The 25537-nt window shown below is 40.4% G+C and overlaps 1 protein-coding gene across 4 annotated transcripts in view; it reads left to right on the top strand.

Annotated features, from left to right (window-relative positions):
• LOC126175987 (troponin I 3-like) overlaps positions 1–25537 on the top strand; it is a 132122-nt gene that overhangs the window by 19039 nt on the left and 87546 nt on the right. For 3 of the 4 annotated variants that reach the window (XM_049923097.1, XM_049923096.1, XM_049923095.1), the window contains exons 2-5: positions 19836–19879; positions 21846–21863; positions 24149–24277; positions 24558–24681. In XM_049923097.1, coding sequence (XP_049779054.1) covers positions 19865–19879; positions 21846–21863; positions 24149–24277; positions 24558–24681 — 286 coding nt within the window. In that variant the 5' untranslated portion in view covers positions 19836–19864. The remainder of the gene's footprint in view (positions 1–19835; positions 19880–21845; positions 21864–24148; positions 24278–24557; positions 24682–25537) is intronic. The other variant, XM_049923098.1, reaches the window with a different exon arrangement.

The raw sequence follows: 25537 nt of genomic DNA, 5'->3' as shown, positions 1-25537 counted from the left end.
ATTTCTCGCACAAACTTAAGAAATCATCAGAGTCACCTCACTTAAGATGAACGGTGTACAAAAACAAACGAGTAACATATCTGGAGTACAAGAGATTTCACAGGAAAATAATTTTAAGGAAACAGACTACTGTAGAATTTGATCAGGTAAATATAATTTTGAAGTGATAGATTGTTGCAACACGACTTCATACTTCTGACATCTGTCCTATAGTGAACTAGTATTCGTCTCACTCAAACCGTGCTTGTCATCGAAATGCAACAAATACATAACACTTATTTTATTAAAGCTATTGTGGGAATCAGACCATTGCCTCGATTCATATACGAGGGCTGTGTTAGTTGGTTTATTTGCAACATTTAGCTACGCCTTCCAGCAAATCCTCCACATAGTCATCGCTTCAACGTAGACATTTGTCGTAGCGTGGTACCAATTTTCCAATACCCTGTGACAAAAGGTATCTGCCTGTGACTTCCGCCAATTCCCTGCGCTGGTCTTCAGCTCGTTGTCTGTGCCAAAATATTGTGCTCATAGCCAGCGGTTCGTGTGAGCGAAGAGGTGAAAATCAGAAGGGGCCAAGTCCGGGCTGTATGGTGGCTGATCAAACCTCATCGAAAACGCTGCAGGGGCGTCTTCGTTGCTCCTGCGAAGAGCTGCCTAGCATTGTCCTGAAGAAGGAAACGCATGACAATTACGTAATGTGGACCGCATGGAATCAGATTGAACCCCTCAGCAGGCACAGTATACTTATCGGGAGACTCTGTTATTGCCACCATCTTTACGTCTCGCTGTGCTCTCAGGACTGAAAAGTGCGACGTGACGCGACCGATGGGCTTACTAGAGATACTGTTCAACTCATCTGCGCCAACCCTCGTCAGATTTTCAATGTGGTTTTAATTTCGCGATTGATCAGAAGCTGAAAAGAAATAGCCCTCGTAATTTTATGAATTACGAGTGCTAAAATTCCAAAGTAGGTCCTTTGGTTCTGCCAGCTATAATGTAATTTGCCTCGTTCACTTCCCAGGAGACCTTCCTTCGAGTGGGGTTTATGGAACTCGGTCCGTGAATGTTGGCATGTGATCTGGTTAATGTGGTTATTGAAATTGTTGACTGGCGGAGTGCTGAAATTTTTCTGGAAAATGCGGTATTAAGAAGCTTGAGATGCAATATGATTCTCGAGACACATTGCACTAGTGTAGAAGTCAGCCAATACAGAGCCAAAGCAAAACTGTAGGACTTCTTCACTCACAAAATACCTTTATTTTCAATCAAGCAACTCGGGATCCATCTACATATACTGCTGTGTCTAAAACGTGTATATCCACTTCAGTATGATTTATTTATAGCACTCACTAGGGACACAGTATAAGCCTTGCGGTTTAGATATTTCGATGGGAAAAATCAGACTACATATCCAAACGTTCTGGGTTTCAACTTCTAATCTGTAGGAAGGTCTGTTTTTGGCAGATTGCACGGTTCTTGCTTCTGGTAATACTTTCCGTATGTGGGAAGACCAAGATGCAGCATGGTTCATATTCTACATTAAACTGTATGTCCGGTTGAAGGAAAGTAGCATCATTCTTCTAGTTAAGACTATTTGGAACTTTCTGTAAAACCTTCAATTAGTTAATCTCTGCAGCCTCTGTACTATATACAAACTGCTTTTTATTGCCGAGTATAAGAACTCATATGGCAGAAGACGCAAAGACAACATCTTGTTAGGAGACAAAATATTAACTCAATTTGTTTCCCCGTAGCAATCATCAGAAGAGGGCAGTATGTTAACTTCCTAGACTCGAAACTGGTACAGTGTAGACCAGAGGGCATTACATAACTAACGCAGGCGAACTAGTGTTTTGCCGAAACTATAAACGAATCTTAATGTGCTCGAAAATCGTAAAAGAGGGGACTTTTGTGTTTGCTGTATCAGCCAATTTTTTGACGTTATGGACGATTCTACTAAATTAAAAGGTTGTTAAATATTGAATGAGACTTTTATTCTGTCTCCTTTCTGGGTCTCGCAGCGCGAAACACAAATGTACGTATTTATAGTTGTTTCAGAAACATTCACAATGGGATCGACAGTACATAAGAAGTAAAATTAGGAGGCAACTTAGAGGTTTATTGAAATCCAATTATCAGTCAGTTCTATCGCGTCTCTAGAAAATTTAAAGACGATAAGAAGGGTATACTAAGACACTCTTGCTACAAGTAAGACATTGGGGTAGGGAAAGAATATGTGGGAGAAGAAGCGAGAGGGCAGTTGATGAAGGACGCAAGAGGTTGAATAATATACGTGTGTTTCCCTGTGCAGCCTTCAGATTGGCTGCTATTAAAGACCGTGTCGTCAGTGTAGCGGGTGAAAAGCTTTGAAATCTTTTGCCTGCAGTACACCCCCTGACAAATGTTAAAACAGCTTCTTTTGGGAGAATTGAAAATCTGAATCAGTTTTCCATATTGACAAAATGCCTGTCTTCCTCGCTCGTGCGCAGACGTCTCATTATTTTGTTTTCGTTTCTGAAAGGTCCCAACTGTCTACGAAGCTCTATTCGAATAATCTTTTCCCGAAAAGCCATCAGTCGAAAATGTCACAATGGATTCGACGACACTAATTTCGCAGTTTTCTCTCTTTTTACGTGTCATGGCCTTCCTATTCCCCCTAATAGCAACACTATTCTTTACACAGTTATGTAGTGAAGTCACTTCTAAAGAGATGTACAGTACGCACAATGTAGAAGTATTACATGGAAGCAAATTTGTGTCTTAGTTATTTATTTAATACAGTGTGGAAGTATTACATGGTAGCAAATTTGTGTCTTAGTTATAGTTAGTTAGATTCCAATTCTTCCACATATTTCATCATTTCTAGACTCTCTCTCTCTCTCTCTCTCTCTCTCTCTCTCTCTCTCTCTCTACCTATCTATCTATCTATCTATCTATCTATGTATCTATCTCTCTTTTCGCCGACTTCACTCCAACAGCAGTCAGATAATCGGAAAACACGGAAGCAGCAACAGACATTTTCTTTACACGAAAGACGTAGTATATACACCACACATGCCTTTTCACAAAATGATTGACCTGCGTCCATGTGGGTAATATATATATATATTTCTTAAGGCTATAAAAGCTGTTAGATATTTGCATCTTTCACAACTTTTTTTAAAAATACAGTTATTGTTTTTATGATATTCCTTATTATGTCTGAGGCAGTATCACCGTAGCCAAGATCGCTGACGCATGCTAGTGCTGTGGTGTATAACTCAGGGGTAACTGACTCGAAACCCATTGAATGATGAATTGGGAACAGTAGTATTCAGCCAGCAACGTACAGTTGGTTGGTTGGTTGGTTGGTTTTGGGGAAGGAGACCAGACAGCGTGGTCATCGGTCTCATCGGATTAGGGAAGGATTGGGAAGGAAGTCGGCCGTGCCCTTTCAGAGGAACCATCCCGGCATTTGCAACGTACAGTTCCTGACCACCTTTCCGTCCGCCGGCATCTATTCAGTCTCCATCCGCCAAGCCTCTTCTCAGTGTCTCTGTGTAGGCATGACAACGTGCATCGAACGAATTCAACACGCGCTGATAGGGCAGTAACAGAACGGATAGCCCGTACGATAGTGTAATAGAAATGCTCGGGGAAGTTAAATGGGGAATCCATTCTGCTGCCACTATCGTATAACCTGGCGTACGAGTCACTACAACAAATGAAGAAAGATTAGGGCGCGTGCAGAGGCAAATAGACAAGCATTCTTCCATCGCCAAATACGCGAATGGAATAGGACACACAACAGTTACTATTGAAGTGAAGTACCCGCCAGTATGCACTGCACAGTGGCTAGAATAGTACACTGGAGCGTGAAACTTAAGGACGAAAGAAACTTTCGCATTATATCTCACTGCCAAGTGACATAGCTAGATGAAACTTGGACCTAGAAAGAACAGCTACAATAGGCCTATAGTACAGAATGTAAGTGAAAAATATGCAATCAGACGAACAGAACTGTCACTTTTATTGAAAGACAATAATTACTCTGAAGCCGCGTCCGATCATGATGGTTTCCTGGACATTACAAAAGGCGTGGTGGGGGTGGGGGGGGATGCCATGGTTCTTAATAGGGTTATGATGACCAAGGACGGCAGTGCAGGCATTGCAACATGCTCCCATACTGACTGCAACATGAGTTGTTATGGCAGGGTGTTCCATTCCTCCACAACTCAGCTGGATGATCGCTGGTGCATACGGACGTGTTTCAAAACGTCTTCCCAATACATCCCACTCGTGGTCGCTGGGATTTAAGTTGGAGGAACGGCAGGTCAGTCCATTTATCACTACGACATCTCCTCCACTTGCGCAGTTCGATGCAGTCGCGCACTGTGATCCACGAGAAATGAAGTCGTGGCCGAGTGCACTCCTCAAAAGGCGCTGATGGGGAAGGACTACAGTGTCACATAAACGTTGACTACTGAATGTACCGTGTATGAAGATATAGATGTCAGTACGACCATGCAACATTACGCCTCCCCACACCATAACACCTAACCACCAAAACAACCAAGTTCGACAAGGTTCCTGGGTGCATTAAGCGTTCTCACATCTACCCTTATGAGGGTATATCCATTTTGCTGGTCCAGGTGTTGTTGTGTGCCGGCCGCGGTAGTCTAGCGGTTCTAGGCGCTCAGTCCGGAACTGCGTGACTGCTACGGTCGCAGGTTCGAATCCTGCCTCGGGCATGGATGTGTGTGATGTTTAAGTAGTTCTAAGTTCTAGGGGACTGATGACCACAGATGTTAAGTCCCATAGTGCTCAGAGCCATTTGAACCATTTTTTGTTGTTGTTGTGTGGGGAGGCATAATGTTATTTGGGCGTACTGAATCTTCGATCACGGTACACTCAGTAGTCATCGTTATTATGCCACTATACTGCTTCCCTGTGAGGGTCGTTTAGGCGGTGCAGTCGGGTCTGACTTCATTTTTTATGGGTGACAACGCACGACCGCATGTAACTGCGCAGGTTCAAGAGTTCTAGAGGATATTCGGCGAATGGACTGGCCTCTTCGTTTCCCATCTGCTATGGATGGGATGCGTTGGACAGATGTATTGCAGAACGTCCACGTGCGCGAACGACCAACCAGCAGTTGTCAACCGCCCTGGTGGAGGACTGGAACGCCCTACTTGATGATGATGTGACGACGATGATGATGATGTTTGGTTTGTGGGGCGCTCAGCTGCGCGGTCATCAGCGCCCGTACAGAGTCCCAATTTTTACACAGTCCAATCCACCCACTGTCACGAATGATGATGATGATGATGATGATGATGAAATGAGGAGGATAACACAAACACCCAGTCCCCGGGCAGAGAAAATCCCCAACCGGCCGGGAATCGAACGCGGGATCCCGTGGTCCAGAGGTAGCAACGCTAGCCACTAGACCACGAACTGCGGACGCGCCCTACCTCAAGAACTCAACCTTGTAGCCCAGCAGGTGAGCACGTTGCAGAGTGTGCGCTGCAGTCCGTGGTAATCACACACGTTATTAAGAACCACGGCTTGCCTTTTGTAACCTGCAGGGGACAACCATGAATCGCGGTGACTTCGGGGTAATTCTTCTCTTTGAATAAGACTGTCATTTCTGTTCGTCTCATTGCGATTTCGTTCAGTTACCTTCTGTACTGTACTGTACTGTAGCAGTTCTATGTATCTACGGTCCAAGTTTCATCGACCTATGTTTCATAGCAATGACACATAATGTGAAAGTTACTTTCGTCCTTCAGTTTTGCTCACCATTGCATGTTTCCGACTACGATCCGTCTGTCGGAGGGGACGTTACATTACGCCGTCTTGAGTCTGTGGATTGGAGTAGACTTTGTGCCCTATTCCGTTTCTTTCCGCAATCATTCATGACAGTTCTTGATTCAACTGCATGCCACAGAATGTCTGTTATGTCCCAAGATCACTCGAATAAATGAGGAACTACACTAAAACATAAATCTAGGAAGAGAAAGAAATGTGTGAGGAAGACGTCCAGCCGGCCGCTGTGACCGAGCGGTTCTAGGCGCTTCCGTCCGGAACCACGCGGCTGCTGCAGTCGCAGGTTCGAATCCTACCTCGGGTATGGATGTGTTTGATGTCCTTAGGTTAGACTGATGACCTCAGATGTTAAGTCCCATAGTGCTTAGAGCCATTTGAACCATTTTTCAAGACCTCCACTACATATCTCAGCAGCACAGTTATTACCGCTAGGTAATCTACAACGGATTCAAATAACAACAACAACAACAACAATAAATAATAATAGTAGTAGTAGTAGTGTGAATAATAATAATAATAATCACATTCATAACAATGTTGTGACAATGTGAAGTTCCAGTTCTATAAACGACACACATGTGCTGGCTCCAGATGACAATAATGCAACGCATATACAACCAAACTACGAGTGAAGTACGATGTAGCAAAAGCACATGTCAGGCTAAGGCTCATAGGAAGAAACCTAAGTAAATGTAAGTTATCTATGGAAGTAGTAGTTTACAGAAGATTTGATCTACCGATTCTTGAGTATTGCTCATCAGTTTGCGAGACTTACCAGGTTTTTCCAAAAGAAGATAAGAAATATCCAACGAATAGCGGCGTGTTTCATCACAGCCTCATTTATTAAATGCGGCAGTTGCTAAGATACTCAGAATCTTCAGAGATGGACGCTACGAAAGAGGTATTGTGCATCAGGAAGAAGTTTGAAATTCCGAGAGCGTACGTTATAACAAGAGTTGACCAACATATTACAAAGGAGGACACGTTTTAAATTTACGGGCTTCCAGCCGCGTCAAGTGGTTAATATGCCACGAGCTTTCGAGCCAGTACTCCTTGGCCGTTATCAAGTGTAATGACTGCTGATGGGCCGTTGGTAACTCCTTAAATAGTCTCGCTGCCCGCTGTGACGTCACTGGTGTTCGCAGCATCGTCATATATGGGAATACGTACACTCTGCGTTTGACGTGACCACTTCAAGATCGCGATCCATGGATCCCACGCTGCGATAAGCTGCAGACCGCCATATCTATTAAGGCTGTTGTCAGTGATTTTTATTTCGGCATCTTCTTTGATTAGATAGTCCCAGAAGCCCTGAGATTTCGTCAAATTTGAGCCGGTGGCAGTTTTCTAGAGCAAGCTCAGCTAAAACGGATTTTTCGGAGTAGCGTAGAAGATAAAATCTCTCGTGGTCCTTCTTCCGTTGTTCCACAGGGCACACTCTTTGTCTGACGCAAGACTGGCAACACTAGCAAGGTATGTTGTAGACTGCAGATGTTCCGAGACCTACCGCATGTTTAACTGGTCTCAATAATCGCTAGGTTCTCGACGAAGGTCTGAAGATCGATAGGATTTTGTGTCGTTGCAGCAGACGGCTTATCTCGTGCGACACGGAGAAACAGAACGGCAAAAAAGGAAATTTCTGTTCCTGTTCCTCGTCGTTGGTCTTACTGTCATCTTTACTTAAGATTACTTCACTAAAAATGGCCGAGGAGTGTTTGTGGCGTATCAAGACAGCCACGCCACTCGGAAGTAGCCGAAATGCACGCGTTACACACGCCGGCTGGCGTGATGTCTGAAACAGGATACGTAATGAATGCTATAAAGAAAAGTACGTAGCTTCTTTTATACTTAACTTTAATCCATCATTTGTATACAGCATTCTTGATGATACAAGTGAGACTCTCTCTAGAAATGGTTAATGGCGCCTTGCTAGGTCGTAGCCATGGACTTAGTTGAAGGCTATTCTGACTGTCTCTCGGCAAATGAGAGAAAGGCTTCGTCAGTGTAGTCGCTAGCAACGTCGTCGTACAACTGGGGCGAGTGCTAGTACGTCTCTCTAGACCTGCCGTGTGGTGGCGCTCGGTCTGCAATGACTGACAGTGGCGACACGCGGGTCCGACATGTACTAATGGACCGCGGCCGATTTAAAGCTACCACCTAGCAAGTGTGGTGTCTGGCGGTGACAGCACACAGTGCTTGGTTGGAAGATCGTTGTGTTTTAATCACTTGACGCGTCTGGAAGGTCGGGAACATTCAGTCGATGTTACTGCCGCGAGAAACTACTTTCTTAGGATATGACTCTCTCCTCACACGCAGTCGCAGACGTACGAAAATAAAAGGGCATGCGCAAAAATTTGTGGAAAGAACTCTTGTACACGGCGATGTTCTCGTGACCACACGTTTCCTCATTGCGCAAGTAGTCTGCTATGGATCTCCTTATCTGACAGGGAGCTTGCGGTGCGTTTATTATGGTGAGATGGCGACAGGAAAAGAAAACGCAAAAGCGACTATAGGTAAAAAAGTATCTAAATAACAGAGGTACGAGAAACAGAAAGTGACTACAACATTTTGTTTGCAAATTTCAGATGGAGGTCATACCAAGAATTTAGATTTTCTGCTTGGGAAACTGCAGCGATAAGGCAGGAAATAACATTTCATTAGCTGGTAACCGCCTATTTATATACGAATTTCAACTATTTATTTCGCATTTAAAAATAAAGCATTTCTGTTATTATTCCTGAAACTGAGAAATTCATAGGGGATGTTCTTAATCTTTATCTGAAGATTAATTAACGTCCAGTGCGTTATACAACTTTAATCATGGAAGATTAGGCTACATGTAGGTTCACATCTTCAGACTCGACAAATTTTGGAAATTCATGGACCCCAGAATCTAGTAGAACAAAGGTTGTGTTTTTCAATTTTGTAGTTTTTGTATCATCAGTGTCCTTCATTTCTGTTTATAGTAGTTTGTTGACGAGTTATACGTATCTCATCATTTCTATTGCACAAACGTCACGCTTCTTAGTTGTTGCGCAATTAAGCCCCATACCATGAATATTCGTCCACAGTTTTCATATACAGTTTTCAAAAATTTCTGGTTTATTTTTCTCCGTTTTCCTGCTTCGAATCTTATGATATCTCTTTCTGTTTAGTAAGATAATCGGAGACTTTTTGTCTGATACCTGACGCTCTGGACATCGCGCCTCAAATTTTTACTCCAATAATCTTTAAAAGTGGCATTCCAAACGACTTTTCTTTGTCGATAATCATCTATAGATTTAAGTGCGCTTCATTAAGAGCACAACAGACATATTCGCTCACAAATCGCTTCACAGATTAATCTCAACACACTGTAAATCGTACACGGGCCCCTTCTTCCTATCGTCTGCGAAAAAGCGCGAATATTCCCACCGAAGGTGGAAAGCAATGCACTTTACGCACGGCCTCCATTTTCCGGGGAGTTACACAATTATAAATGCATATGTTCTGTTGCATTGCTGGGAATTTATGCGCATGCGCAAAGTTGAACACAGAGGCATCGCACCTTTACAGAGAGACCGTAGCTCATGCGGAAGCTTGTTGCTCCTGCTTCATGAAACAGGGAAGGGGCGAACGATACCGCCCGCCACACACCGTGTTTTGCGGAGTGCAGACGTAGAATGCTGTAGGCGCAGTCTCAGGACCCAGCAGCCAGCACCCGACACTGCAGACCGGCGCGGCTGGCGGCCAGCGCCCCAAATTTGGCCGCGTCTATTTCCGTCCCCAGCGGCTTTTCCCAGCCGTGCCTAGCCACAGCACACCTCGCCGCCGTTCCTTTTGTCATCTCGCAATCGCCACCCTGCTTTTATATCTAATTCTATTGGCAGAAATCAATGGTCGTCTTCGCATCAAACGGTTTTTAAAGTGTCTGCGTTGCTGAGATATGTAGTCACTACAGTTCTTTTCCATTCGATTGGGAACGTGTTGATCTATTAATGAATCATACTATTGGAACGTGTTGATCTATTAATGAATCATACTATTGGATATAAAATGTAGACTGGCAATGGCAAGGAAAGCGTTTCTGAGGAAGAGAAATTTGTTAACATCGAGTATAGATTTAAGTGCCAGGAAGTCATTTCTGAAAGTATTTGTATGGAGTGTAGCCATGTATGGAAGTGAAATATGGACGGTAAATAGTTTGGACAAGAAGAGAATAGAAGCTTTTGAAATGTGGTGCTACAGAAGAATGCTGAAGATTAGATGGGTAGATCACGTAACTAATGAGGAGGTATCGAATAGGATTGGGGAGAAGAGAAGTTTGTGGCACAACTTGACCAGAAGAAGGGATCGGTTGGTAGGACATGTTCAGAGGCATCAAGGGATCACCAATTTAGTATTGGAGGGCAGCGTGGAGGGTAAAAATCGTAGGGGGAGACCAAGAGATGAATACACTAAGCAGATTCAGAAGGATGTAGGTTGCAGTAGGTACTGGGAGATGAAGAAGCTTGCACAGGATAGAGTAGCATGAAGAGCTGCATCAAACCAGTCTCAGGACTGAAGACCACAACAACAACAACAACTATTGCATCAGATTAAGTGTCTCCTTTCTCCTCATAACTCTTACTTGCTTCTCCTCTCACTTTTATTGCTACTCATGAACCTTCATCTGCAACCTTCATCAACCTCCTCCTTCTACCTCTACAGTCACTTGTTCTCGGTTAGACTGACAGTTCTAGTCCTCAGAATTCATCTTGCTCTTAGATATCTTTCCCATATTCCTCCTCCTTCTTCCCCTGTTACTTCTTATATTTCTCCTTCTTCGTCCTCCTCCCCTTCTTCTCCTTCCCTTTTATCCCAACCTCACCTCAACACCAGTGGTGCGAGGGCCAGTTTACGCAGCCGTTGTCATCTACAGTGTAACTTTCCCCGCTGTGTGACCTCGTCGACATCTTGCCTTCAGCAGGTTGCTGAATTTACTATTAGGCCAGTGCCGCGTTCAGATATTATTATATGGTGTAATTTCGAGCCACTTGCAGAGCTAGTTTGTCAAAAACTGCAAGCAATATAAAACGCCTCGCCTCCGTACTTCTACAATCCGATCCAACGACCTTTTTGACAAACCGACTTTACATTGTATAAGAGGTGAACGTGGTACTTGCCAGGTAGTAAATAAGTCACGCCGATTAAGTATACTTGAATCAGTGGCCGAAACGTTGTTCCGTAAGGCAATAGGGTAATTAGATCACATTGACGGAAAAGTTTTACTAAATGTCATTGCCAGTTTTTTGCGAGTGACACTTTTCTGCCAAATCTTCGTTTGTTGGTGTTCCTACAGTTCGCACTTCTGCTTTAGTTTAGCAACGAGAAGGAGAGAAATACTCCCATACTCCCGCTGCTTCCGTACGCTATCATTTAAGATTAGGCTACATCAAGCTCTGTGGCAGAGCAGTGAACATGTAGAACAGCCTTGTGACATGTACGAATTTTCGACGTGAGGTCCCATCAAGAGTCACCGTCTTCTGGGTGGGAATCACAGCCTCGAAAAATTTGAAGAAAGACACCGTTCCATCGGGCTGTATTATAAAACAGTACTTTATTAAGCACTATTGGTTTCGAGCGTAGCTAGTCGTCCTTAGAGTACTATTTTACAATATAGCCTGATGGGACATTGTCTTTCTTCAAATCCCATCATGACATTTTTCTTGGCGAGGCGGCAGTTATAGGGTCCATTCAGAGACATGGGAACACAAGTAGCGCCTCTTATTTCTAAATGAGATATTAATGGCCAGGAGAGAGATGTGATAACAACATGTTACCTCCCACCCTTTCCCCACTTTCGAATGACGCTTCCTTAGGAAAAGGATGAAGCAAACCATTGGTCAGGTTACATTAGATGAACTCTTTGTTCCGTATACCCACACTGAGGAGATCCTCCTGGATGTGGGACACCTCAGCAGAATGCCCTGTATAGGGTTAACGAAAAGGTACGGTCAAAATTTCAGGAAACGCATAGAAACAGAATTTACCAGCAGTACATTAAACGTTTTCTAACGCAAAACATTCAAAATACGCTCTTGGTTACATCTGGTTAGAGTGCACAGTAAATAATAGTTCTTAAACTCATCGCCAGTGTTTGCTGTTCCAGTTGAACGCAGGAAGTGCTGACATGTGCCTCACTTCATTGCTTGTGTTGACATGCTACTGCTACCCACCACAATATTATTGCACTTGGCCTACCATGGCCGTTATCTGAATCATACGGTGTTGCTACAGTAAACAAGTACAGCGGTGATTAAGAAAATTGCTGTGAGTGCTTTCAGGACACTTGTGCATATACTACCAAGTGGTTCATCGTGTACTCGTTAAATATCACGATGAAAACCCACGATTAACGAACCGAGGCGCCCTTACTGCCAGGTATAAGAATATTGTGGTCAACTAATAACTTCCTCGCTCTACTAGTATCAACCACGTAGCAACGGCTGTTTAGTGTTCATCACGGACTTGGCTTCCTGTAGAGTGGAATGGAAGTGTACTCAAATGCAAAGATGGCATATGCCCATTTGCTGTACCAATTAGTAGATGATAATGGCGTGGGGTCAGCGTTGGTACCAGGAGAGATTTCCAGAATGATGGTGTCCCGAAAGGAAGTGGTTTCAAGCAATTAATTGTAGTCTTAGGGAGCATTCAGTGCGAAGGCGTGTTGAAGCTAGTATTCTTGCTAATGGATGGCATTTTGAACATTTCATTTACGAATGAGTTTCATACCGTGCGGATACGCTCTTTCCCTGTACGTTTTCCATTATAAATTTGTAGAAACTGTGAGCTCTAACATGGAAATTGAGCATTTCTCGACCCACGTCCATACAACGTATTTTCTTCCTCTGCGCCTGCGGTATGTTTTCTTAAACTTTAGTCGTACCTTTTTATTACACCCTGTTGAATGACAGCATCGGGGAATTACTCTCTTCAGATAGCTGACTGCGTAGCTCCTAACAACACAGGCTTTCTCGACTAATGCAGTACAGCTACCACTGAAATAACCATGAAAACAATTCAAATGATAATTTGACAGCTTTCGATGCACTCACATTTATCTTCCAGTAAAATTCCACTCGTATATATTTCACTGCCCTGATTTATACGTTTTAAGTTGCTGTGATAACTGAAAGAGGTGGCTTAGCAGCTGAGGGATCAGACTTATATTCGTGTAGACAGAAATTGCCGTCCTCGTTTAGGTTTCCCGTGGTTTCTGCAAGTCATTCCAGGCGAAAGCCGCGATGGTTCCGTTAAACCGACCGCAGCAGACTCATGCCATTGCAACTGCGCTTGCACTTCGTCTCTAATGATTTAGTTCTCCACGACATGTTAAACTGGAACTACCGGTATCCTGAATACAATGATTTACAGTTGAAACAGCCAACATGGCACTGCAATGTCCATCTGTATATTTACCAATAACGCACTTCTGTCCGTCATTTATTTATCTTGTTATGAAGAGCTTTTCAGGAGGGACAGTAAATATTTGAGTGGGTAACAATATGGAAAAAACATGAGATATCAAACTCCCTCGGAGGACTTTCAAGTATATGTACTGCCACCTCTTGTGACATCAAACTTTATAGGCCTGCTGCCTGTAAGTAAACTTCTCCCGAAGCCCTTTATTTAGAGGGAAACTTGACACAAAAGTGTAGATATTCGCTCAGTCCACTTTTCACAAAGTAACATTGCTTTACAAAATTTTCGGAGTAATTAAATTTCTTAAAAATCTAATAACAGTCACTGAAAAAATGAGAGACTAGCAGAAATAGAATTCCAGGAAAAAATAGTACAACCTTTTAGAGGTTTCCAGTTCGCTCAAGATTTATTGTTGCAACAAGTAATATAGAGTACATGAAATGATTACATTTTCATTTCAATAGCACAAACGGTTCTGAGGTACCAGGCATCGACCCATGCTGTAACATCCATATGACTATGTGGTGTTGCATCCACAGGCGGCAACGCTGGTGCTGACTATGGCATCTAGTCGATTGTACTGATGCCGAATACTGTCCTGAGATACGTTATGCCACGCCTGCTCGAACTGTTCACGTAGTTCTGTAAAACTTGGTTGACGAGTCGCACAAGTCACTTATCATCCCATCATGTCCCACAAGCGCTTGATTGGAAACGGGTCTCGAGATCGTGCTGGCTAGGAAAGTCGGTACACAACTTGCAGAGCACGTTGACTTTCATTTCACGAGCAGTGCTTGGGCGAGCATTCTCCCGTTACAATAATCCATCACCTTCCTGTTGCAAGGGCAGCAAAAGAACGGGTCTAACAACATCCTGCGTGTGTCGAGCGCCGGCTAGCGTCCCCTCCAGAAAAAACAAAGATGAACGAGAGCTGTAGTTATCGCACCCCAAGGTCTCTCGGGTGGGGCCAGTGTGTCCGAGTGCACTCTTCCATCTTCCAAGTGATCCTCTGGCACCATCAGTCGAACCACAAACGTTAATGATGTGGCGTGAGTGGGAAACGGGCTAGAGGTATGCTTAACCGTAGTCCCGCTGCTAATCACTGGTTCGAAACAGCTCATGTTGACATGTATGGGCTCACCTATGCTGTGCTAGCTGTACGATCTGCGACTACCGCCCTTACATTACAACGATCCTGGCAGGCGTCTATGCTGCGTGGACGTCCAGAATCTCGTCTGTGGGTCTGAGTACGTCCACGGGACCACTGATAACTTGTGTGGTAATTCTCCGAAGGCACCATCCCGCATTAGTGCACGATTGCCTGGTTGCTTCACACGTTTGCACCACACTAAGCCTTCTGTGAGCATTCCCTAGTAATGGATAGACACAGATGGAGCTCTGGTGACTATGCCGCTATCCGTCGGAGGGCGACGTTGAAACCTTGATAAGTACGTCAGCTATCCCTCAGGTGGCAAGTGCTGCCACCGAATCAAAATCGATGTAGTCTTTCCAAGTGTACTAATCTCCTGGCAGTGTAGTTAAGACAACTAAGAGAATTATTGTTGGTAGACAGTTTCAAACCCATGACAGCTAGTAATTAAATCTGTCCTTTCCCAGAGCCATGGTCGATTTGCTGGCAATAATCTAAATTAAAACTTTGGTATTTACGATGTTTTTGATAATATCATCCCTATTAGAAATGTAAACAGTTGCAAAAAAGGTCTAACTTGGGAAAGAAGCTGGGGGGTTGTCTATACTACAACATATTTCATTGTCACTAAATTCTGTGTTCACAAGCTTCGTAGTATATGTTTGAGTGTTCCTCAATTGGAATCAAAGGAGGCAACTGGGTAACATTTTAATGGCAGGTTGGCAGAAAAGTACGCACCAAATGAAAACATATGTTATTAACAAGGAGTGCAAATCGCCATATTCCAGTAAATTCATTTAAACGTGACATATCGTGACGCAGTCGTTACACCTGGTCATTATTTTTTTCATAGACTACTCAACTATGATCTGCATTCAGTAAAACAGACTTTCCCTTTGAATATTGAATAAGTTTCCGGTGAAGTTCCAAAAAGTTTCAACCCTCTGTGCAGACATGTGTAGTCCTATGGCATGTCGGTAATTGGAATGAGACACAATTCATCAACCACCTTTTGATAGGCTTTTAACGGCGCCAGACATAATTTTACCTGAGAAGATAATGCCCCCACCTAGCAATAAACAGAAAAGAGAAAACACAAGTCAAAGAACAAGGAAAATGATGACATACCCACCACTTATAACGACAGTTATAGCTGTGGAAGGAATAAAAGTGCTTGGATTCAGCACTGTGCTTGTATGTGACTGTTCCACGAAACTTGGCAGTCCATCAATTCAGCTGATGATATCGTATTTATGTGCAATGTTTAAGCATATGTTGGTGACAATGACACAAATGCTGAAAAGTGTGCTAATTGAACTGTATCTATACCGTAGATATGATGGTATAAAGCACATTATCGCGAAGTTAAGCACACAGGTCACAGAAATAGGTATGCTATAACCAAATTTGGTAGCTTGACCACATTGTTCGCAGAATTTTAAGTTCAACCTTTTTGCAATTCTTAGACATTCTTCATCATTGGTTAGTTGAACAATGTATAGCTTTATTACATGCGTGTTATGTTTTCGATGGAGTGCCGTTTTGTTTGGGTTACTCATTCACAAGCGTTAATACCGGTACCACAAAGTTAGATAAGTTTACTGTACTTACTCTGTTCCAGATTCTGAGCGCTGAATTTTATGGTTCGTGGTGTCCTTGTACTCTGTTATCAGTGTCTACTGTAACTAATTAGTGCATGACACTTGTTCCCTTGATCCATGTACCCAGTGGCAGTTTTCCTGTGTCCATGCTGCTGTCTCTGCAATATGATGTATGATAAGCAGAGGTATATGTATGGGCAGTGGTGTCTGCACAGTGAGGAAGTGGTTCTGGATGCTTGGTTGTCAACAACTGTTGCTGTGTAGCATTAATTTGGTAAGTGATCTGCTCCACAGTGGTTGTCTATCAGCTGTCATAGTGCAGCCTTTCATCAACACACTGTTGACTGTGGCAGTGAATTGAGATAACCGCAGTACACTATTGGCACAGAGATACAGAAAAGCACTTAGCCTGCACAACCCTTGAGATCGCTTGCCCATGCATCAAGAACCTACACTCTGATTGCAATCATGTTCACGAAACAGGTATCACATATCTTGCCCATCCTGTTGTTAACTGTCATGTTTGTATGTATGAGGCTTGACAACAGCTCACTCACATGATACACAATTACTTCACATTCCATTGTGATGTGAGAGCTCTCTCTACAGCACTGCAGCTGTCTGTAATTCATTTCGCCGGCCCGTGTGGCCGTGCAGTTCTAGGCGCTTCAGTCTGGAACCGCGTGACCGCTACGGTCACAGGTTCGAATGCTGCCTCGGGCATGGATGTGTGTGATGTCGTTAGGTTAATTAGGTTTAAGTAGTTCTAAGTTCTAGGGGACTGATGACCACAGATGTTACGTCCCATAGTGCTCAGAGCCATTTGAACCATTTTTTGTAATTCATTTGCTTATGAGTACATATGAGGGCGAGGTGAGGGCTGCCACTAGTTACAGTACATAAATCAGATGCAAACTCATTTCCTGGTATCTTTCAGTGTAAATCCACATTCTGATCCCTATCACTTAAAAAAGAGTGAAACCAGCTGTATGTTATTAGGAAACATTGATATATGTAAATTTCACTCCGTTCTTAAAGCTTGTTGGAAATTGTTACATTACAGTAGTTATTATTGTCCTCAATAACTTAAAGATTGACCAGCAGACTTTCTTATGACAGTCATGGTCCCATACCAAAGAACACAAATGTAAAGGAATGCAAGATGCAGAACACAGGCCTCTCATACTGCCAAAGCCTTGACCAATATAATGCTGGGACAAATGGAAAGAAAAGAAATCATATAAAATGATTTAAATGCAGTGAAATACCATAATCTGATCACTGTGGATGAAATCCACGAAAGGTAATGATAGCAGTGCAAACTGTTTATGTATGCTGAACCTACAGTGTAATAAATATGTTGAAAAAGTATGTTCATGCCATCAACTGTACTATTGTATGGTTGTTCTCCACTGGTTTTAGTTACTACAACCATCTCCACATGTTAAAAACATTGTATACATCAAGAGATCAAAAATACATTTTCATGAAATGTGATACACCCAAATGTAAAACACAGGTTACTGTCATAATAGTCTTCCTGAACATAGACCACATAAGCATGTTGTGCATTGGCACAATTACAATTATGTACAATTGTTGATAACTCCACAAGTATTTTCTCACACATCGTATCCAAGAAAGGACCAATCAAGGTAGCATGCTAGTACGGCACTTAACTTGCATTCAGGAGGATGGTGATTCAAAACCGCTTCCAGCTGTCCAGATTTAACTTTTTTTCTGAATCTCTTGAGGTGAATGTTGGGATGCTTCCTTTGATTTCCTTCCTCATGCTTCCCCAGTCTGAGCTTGTGCTCACTACTAACACTTTTGTCAACAGGGCATTAAAGCCTAATCTTCTGTCTTCCTGTTTATGAAAGATAATGCACTAAATTTTTTACTATGCCTGAATCTACAGTTGTTAAATGTACTTAATTTTCATATAAATAAATGGTATCTTAATAGTAATCAATGACAAATTATTATCTTTTGAAAAGGTAATTTTAATCAGTTAGTGCACATAGTACATGATTTCCAAAACTTCAGCAATGATTTAGTAGCCTTTGTTAACATGCACACAGGAAAACTAGAAAGAACAGTGATCATAATGTCTTATTATTAGAACATGGTACAAATGAGCATCATCTGAAACCACTGTAACAGAAATTCTGTGGTAGAAATGGCGATTTTTGTCATTTACTATACTGGTGACGAAAATTAAAGCAACAAACAGAAATTTTGCAAGTTTGTGTTTATTTTTGCCACAAAAAATATAAACAGGTGATAGTAAAGCAGAAAAAATGTAAAGAATACTGAACGTAATCAACTGCCGGATGCATAATGGTAGATAAAAATGCTCTTAATTTTTTTCCAACTTAACAGATTTGCCCACACATTCTGACAACTGCTTAACGTGCTCAGTATGGGATGTGACTACCTCTGGCCCCAATACAGGCCTGAAACAATGGCACATGCTGTAAATGATGTCCTCAATCTCATGTTGAGGTAATAACACCCATTCATCCTACATAGCTGCTCACAAGTCTTGGAGAGTGGTTGGTGGATGCTGACATGATGCGACCCATCCCCCTAGTGCATACGAGACATGTTCTATTGGGATTCAAATTGGGAGAGCGAGCAAGCCACGCCATGTATGCAGTGTCTTCTATTTCCAAAAAAACATCAACCACCTGTGTTCTATGAGGTCAAGCATTATTGTGCATCAATACAAAGTCTGGGCCCACAGCATATCACAACCACCATGCATGAGATCCCAAGACCTCATGGTACCTGACAGCAGTTAAATTTTGCTGATTCACCCATACAAGTGGTCTACATAATCCCTGCCTACACCATTAGAGATCCTCCTTGATATCAGTCTCTTTCTACAATGTTTGGGTCCCAGAACCATGTTTCACATCACTCCAGATGTGAATCCATGAAGAATCATTCTCCGGACCAAATTGGGACTCATTTGTGAAAAGAACATTGGCCTGCTGTTCAACTGTCGAGGTTGCTTGTTGACTGCTCCAATCTATAGACACTTCCTTCTGTGAAGACATGCCAGAGGTAAACAGACAGCAGGTCTCCAACAATAAAGGCCACCCTGCTGAAACCTTCTGTATACCACTTGCCTCAATACATCATCTCCACGGGATGCTGTGAGGACAGATGCCAGTTGCAGTGCAGTACTAAGGCGGTACCCTTGTGCCCTTACAGCCAAATAATGGTCCACTCCTCCTGATATCACTCCTGGTCTCTGAGATACAGTTTCAGTCTTTATAAACTGTCTCCTCATCTGAGGAACAGCAGAACTATTCACATTAAGTCATCGGGCCACATCAGTTTACGATTCTCTTGCTTCTATTCTTCCTGCAGCCCTCCACAGCAGAGCATCTGTACGCATCTTGCCTGTGCCATACTGCATAATCTGTGCCCATGTGCAAAGTGTTTGTGGATGCAGGACTACACCGCAAACACTATCCCACTTGGTACGTGCCCTGACATCATTGCTGGAATGGTTGTCCATTGATTGGAATGCCACGTCCACTAATGTAATGATATCTATTGACATTTTGAATGATTATATCATGAATTGGACACAGGACGGGGAAATAGCAGTTTGTTGCTTTAATTTTGGACACCAGTGTATACCAGACACAATAATTCAGCATTAGATCTCTCAATTCTTTCAGACGTATTAACATTTTTAACCAAAGAAGTATTTTCTATTGACCACTATGCTAGAAGATAATTGTTGATTTCATTCAGCATGTTAATTTATAATGTAAATTTCTCTTCTTTAACCAATGGTGTTGCAATTGTTTTAGGTTTAGGAAGAAAAGTCACGTGATCAAACATGGCGGACGATGAGGTGAGGTGAGTTACAAACAATTCTTGTATTCCCAAAGGACTTGCAACACATGGGTAATAAAATCAGTTTTTGTTTATTTTTGTTAGCAAGTACAAACACCAATGGGCCCTACTTTACAAATTTAAACCTTTCTTGCTAATTTCTTCTATGAGGCATACATATTTGTGTCTTGTGTGTGTTAACGATAGTTGTGCATATGTACAGATCCGTATAATTCAACTTCATTAAGTTTTATATAGTGAAATATGGGAGCTTCTATTTTCCAATAATTACATATGTTCATCAAACAAAAATAAATTGGTTTTCTAATCTTTTTTTCATGGTATCATCTGCTGCGTACAACAAAATTAATGATGGACATCGTCTCATTGGTGCATTCATCTGTGCAGTGAAACAAGATACAAAATGAAACAAAGGTACAGTATTTGTGTGCCCTTTGCATGTTGCCTTTACTAAACTACACTTATGATGACTACCAGTATTGGTGAAAGAAAAGAATTTACTGTTATTTCACCCTTAGGCCTATTTCTTTTCATAAATTTCAGTTATTGTCAGCAATACACAATGAAACACTTTAAAGAAATAGCTTCTTTCAGATTTCTCCTTTCAACGACAAAATAATATATTAACAACATAAATTATTACGTGTGGCATATCAGAGCCGAAAAATGGTAGATGTAACATCATGTTACATGGCTCTTCAATGATGATTTCTCTATAAGCATAATTCCTGTTGTTTGAAACATAATGTTTTCACAACATTCTTGTAAATCGGAAATGATTTACTATTTCTCAATATGTTTTTCCCATAATATCAGACAACAACAGTGGATTTTCACAGATCAGAAATTTTTGTCAAGTATGTGTAAAATATATTCATGCTACTGATAGCAATCTTATAGGTCCTACAGAACCACATGAAGAACTGGTGAACTTTCAAGAAAGACAGTAAGCCACATTAAGAAACATATACGTAACAAAATAACACACTACATGTTTGCCATGTAACTGTTTTTGTCTTCCAGACATGCAAAATGTAACTGTTCATTTATTAAAGACAATGTGTAGAGACACATGATGCAGCTTTAAGTAAATTTCAGGTCACATATTTCAATTTAGTTTGGTAGACAAAGAAATTGTAAGGTAATGTGTTATAATGCCACTAGAGGTTCTGCCATTTTTGAAGAAAAATGTGAGAGCTTTTTTTGTAAGTTTGTGAAGACTTTCATTATATATTGTTCATCCAGTGAATTTTCTGTTAATAAGAAAATACAGGCATGCATCATGTGACTCAGAGTTAATTTTTCTTTTGAAATGTTTATTTTGATTCATTTAAGTACACTCACTTCTCTTAAGTATGCTCTCCAATTTTGCATTGCTAATTTTGCTAAAACAGTAAAGAAATATTAAATTAAATTTATATCTTGCATATAAATTGGCTCATCTGCCAGTCCAGTCTTTAAATAAGACAAGGCTTGCAGTGATGTATTATAAACACAATATAAGCTAAATTACTGTACATTAAAATATATGTGTCTCACTCCTTCTTTTTATCTTTCCTGACATCCGTTTCAGTCTAAGAACTTTTGTAAATAGTTCTTCTTTATTTATTATGCTCTGTCATGAACTGACAATTTAACTAACTGTTTTCTCATGTGATATTTTAAATTATTTGGTAATGGAAAGGACCTCTTAAATACAGTAACTGAAATATGTTTGCATTTGTTGGTAATACCTAACTGCATCAGTTAATCTTTTGTATGCACGAAGACTTGTTAACTGAAAAGCAATATTTTCAAATTTCTATCAGATAATTATTATTGGAATCAAACTTCAAATCTTCTAATTTTTTGTATATATTGAAATGATTGGAGAACAAAACTCATTTCAGAAATTTCAGTTGTGTTGTCTTTGTATCTTATAATGCAAACCACCTTTACTGACTAGCTTTTCTTTTTCCTTTCAGAGAAAGCGTCTCGAGGAGGCATGTACAGAATTTGGGACCATGAGGATGAAGCTTTTCCTTTGGATCTTACTATCATTACTAACAAACGAAATACCAGAACAAAATATGAATAACCCATTTGATAAGTCAATCAAAAGCTTCCTAGCCTAAGTACTTTTAGAAACTCCAGCACTATTAGTCCAGAAACTAAAAATTATTCTACAACATATCAATAGCATGCAGAATGCTCAAAGATGGAACAAATAAATAAATTTTATGTTAGATCCTTCATATTAATAATTTTCCTTATGTGCCGGTAGTGCATATACTTTTCATGGATTCTTTATCTTCTGCCATTGTGGTAACATATCCCACAATGTAACTGCAGAAGCAATTATATTCCTGAAAATAAGTATAAAGTGAATGTGACCAAAATATTTAAAAGTGTATCCATTGCTGTGAGTAATGCATCTGTGGAAAATAACTTATAAAGAAGTAATATAGGTTATATTCCATCTTTTGCAGCTCTACTAAGTCTTTTTTAGACCATAAGTGCTTCACTGTATTCCAAAGCATCTTCAGTGGTCAGATTTTTTGCTTCCTGCTACATTCTTAATGTTTGTTCTTCCATACACTAAGAAGCAAAACATCCGATCACTGAAGATAATTTGAAATAAAGCGAAACATGTATGGTATAAAAAAGACTTTTATTACAGTTACTAAGGATGAAATATATACAACCATATAGCTTGTGTGAATGCAATTCCAAAAAAAGATACTTAAAAACAAAAAGAAAACTTTTAATGAGCATCAAAAGCCAGGAACTTTAGTATTACAGCCATTAGTTTAACAATAAGTTTTATTCTCTTACTTTCTGTGCTGAGGAAGTGTACCTGAACGGATCTTTTTTTATACAAATAGAAATGCATTTTTCTCAAATTCTTAGTTCTAAAAAACTTGGAACTGTATCAACTTTAATTTTAATTTCTGAATGCTGGATTTTGATATATTACTTCAGCCAGAAGTATGCTTAATGTATATTGACCAGCCATTGTTATACAGTCCTGAAAATAGTAAATGACAAAAAATTTTTGATTCTTGACTAAAGTTATCTCATCATAAAGAAATGAACATAAAGAACAATTAAGTGAAGAAAATTCAGAAGTATAACACTCATGTAAATGTCTACAGAATGCTCAGGAACACTGTTGCACAAGAGTAAGAGCAAAATGTCAGAATAAATTGCTGAAAATTGATGCATGCTCCAGCCATTTTGAAACACATCTCCCTTAAGACTAGCATAATGTAATTGTAGCTGTAACATTCAAATGTGTACAGCTCTTAACTCATGTTTTCTTGTTCCCTATGTACTGTATAAACATCCTTCTGTTGCCCCTTTGGTATACCTACTACTCATTGACCAGAGTCAATATAACATTTCTATAGCACACAACACAGCTTCTCTTGCCTTGTATTTAAGGAAGTACATTTCATGTGACATTGGGTATGTCTACTGCCATCTCACTTAACACAGTGTTCGTTATCATTATCACCCCTAACCACTTCTAAAATATTAGAAATTTGCACAAGGTAATCTGTTAGTCACCATTCCCATCTGAGTATAAATCATAAAGATTGTTGTTAAGAACTGGTCACAACTGGAAAATAACAGCTGCATGCACAAATATAATCCAAAGGAAGAAGATGGCCTCCATTTTTTACAAATTTAATGGTCATCATGTTCACTGAGAAAATTTGTAACATTCCTACAGAACTCATAATCATAATGAAACATATCAACAAACAGATAGGCCTATTGGCCGCGTTATCTAAGGCATGGAAATAATTGGCTGATACTAAGTATCTAAGTCCCATTTGCCATCTTGAACACTTAAATTGACAGGTAGGTTTACAAAACAATTCTGTGTGCCCTAAAAAACATGTCCTTGAGTACCTACCACCATTTACATTTTCCATCTGTTCTATATTAAGCAGTAACTAGCCCATACAAACCTTCCAATGCAATGTATATAAGCTTATATTCCACCAACTTCTACTAATGTTATATTTTCCAATTAACAACATCTGTGTTACTGATCAAATTTGTTTGTACCAAAAAGACAAAAATGTTCATCCAAGGTTGATGAATAATTAATTTAGTGATAAGTACATCACAGAGCTATATCTTTAATACGACTCAGAATAATTTAAAGCAAAATATAATCAGTCAACAATCATTACAAATAGTTTTATGTTCTTTCTGTAATCCACACTAGAATGTTTGTTATGTGTACCTAAACTGAGTAATTTTTATTTCCCAATAGGCAAAGAAAGCCAAACAGGCTGAAATCGACCGCAAGCGCGCAGAAGTGCGCAAGCGGCTCGAGGAGGCATCTAAAGCCAAGAAGGCTAAAAAAGGTTTCATGACTCCAGAGAGGAAGAAGAAACTGAGGGTAAGTACCAGTTTTATGTTCTACACACACACACACACACACACACACACACACACACACACACACACACGTCTTTTCTTATGAAATTAGAGCATGCTCACATTTGAGTTTCAGAGTAGGTAGTTTTTGTTTTCCAATCTTTTTTTGTAAAGATATATATATTTACATTAACATCTGTTTAAAATATAAATCAAGAGAAATTGTCCACCTCAAGACATGATGTACACATCTCAATCATGTAAATTGTGCTTTCAATAGCTTGTTTTACTGTTGACAACAGTTACTGCTGAGAAAGAAAGCAGCTGAAGAACTGAAGAAAGAACAAGAAAGGAAAGCAGCTGAGAGGAGGAGAATCATTGAGGAGCGGTGTGGCAAACCAAAGAACGTTGATGAAGCCAATGAAGGTATGAAAGTATACTGTCATAATGTTAATATGCATTTCTCTGGTGCACATTAGAGTCAATAGGTCATTTGTGTTGCCAGTATTTTCCCATTATTGGCATAATTAAACAATTCTGAAATCTCCAGTGACATGGCTTCTTTAGCATATATGTTACATGAATTTATGCACTCAGATAGCAAAAAAGGTAGAGCACAGCCATCACTTGAAAAACTTTTGTTAGTCAGACGTCAATGAGTTATTCTGCAGAAGACTGTGTGCTGAGTGAATCTTCACATCTGTTAAAACCTGTGTATAGTGCCTGCATTTGAAACTGGATCTTTAACTTTTTTTAATTGTTGGAACACAGTAACACATTTAAACCTTTGAGTCAATATTTGTATTGTGTACAAGAAGTTTGAAACAGTACAGCATAACAAATGAAATAAAAAGATCCTGGTTCAAATTTCTAATTAACGTATAGATTCAGTCGGCACAAACATCATGATGTGAAAATTCTTATATGTCAAGATTCCATTCAACATACATTAAAATATTCTTGTTGCTGATGTGTTGTTTAAACTCTATGTTGGTGTCAAACACGGCATCTAAATCTGCAGTATTCAGAGTTCTTTGATTTATTACTCGAGAGGAAAATTGAGTCCATACAATTTACAGGGCAATATGTCAATAATTCAACTACATGGAAAAGATCACTGTGTTACAAGATCTTATGTTCATAAGCACAGAATTTTAATATAATATCAAATTTTTTTCTGGATATGAACTTTGTGAAAATGCCCACAAAATTAAGTTAATAATCTTATTTTTACATATATTGATTTGTAATGTGTTTAAAAGTTTTCTTTCTAGTATTTAAA

This window comes from Schistocerca cancellata, chromosome 3 (genome assembly GCF_023864275.1).
Source record: "Schistocerca cancellata isolate TAMUIC-IGC-003103 chromosome 3, iqSchCanc2.1, whole genome shotgun sequence".
Taxonomy (NCBI): Eukaryota; Metazoa; Arthropoda; class Insecta; order Orthoptera; family Acrididae; genus Schistocerca; species Schistocerca cancellata.
The sequence above is the reverse complement of the archived record's forward strand: the minus strand, read 5'-3'. Positions and strand labels throughout refer to the sequence as shown.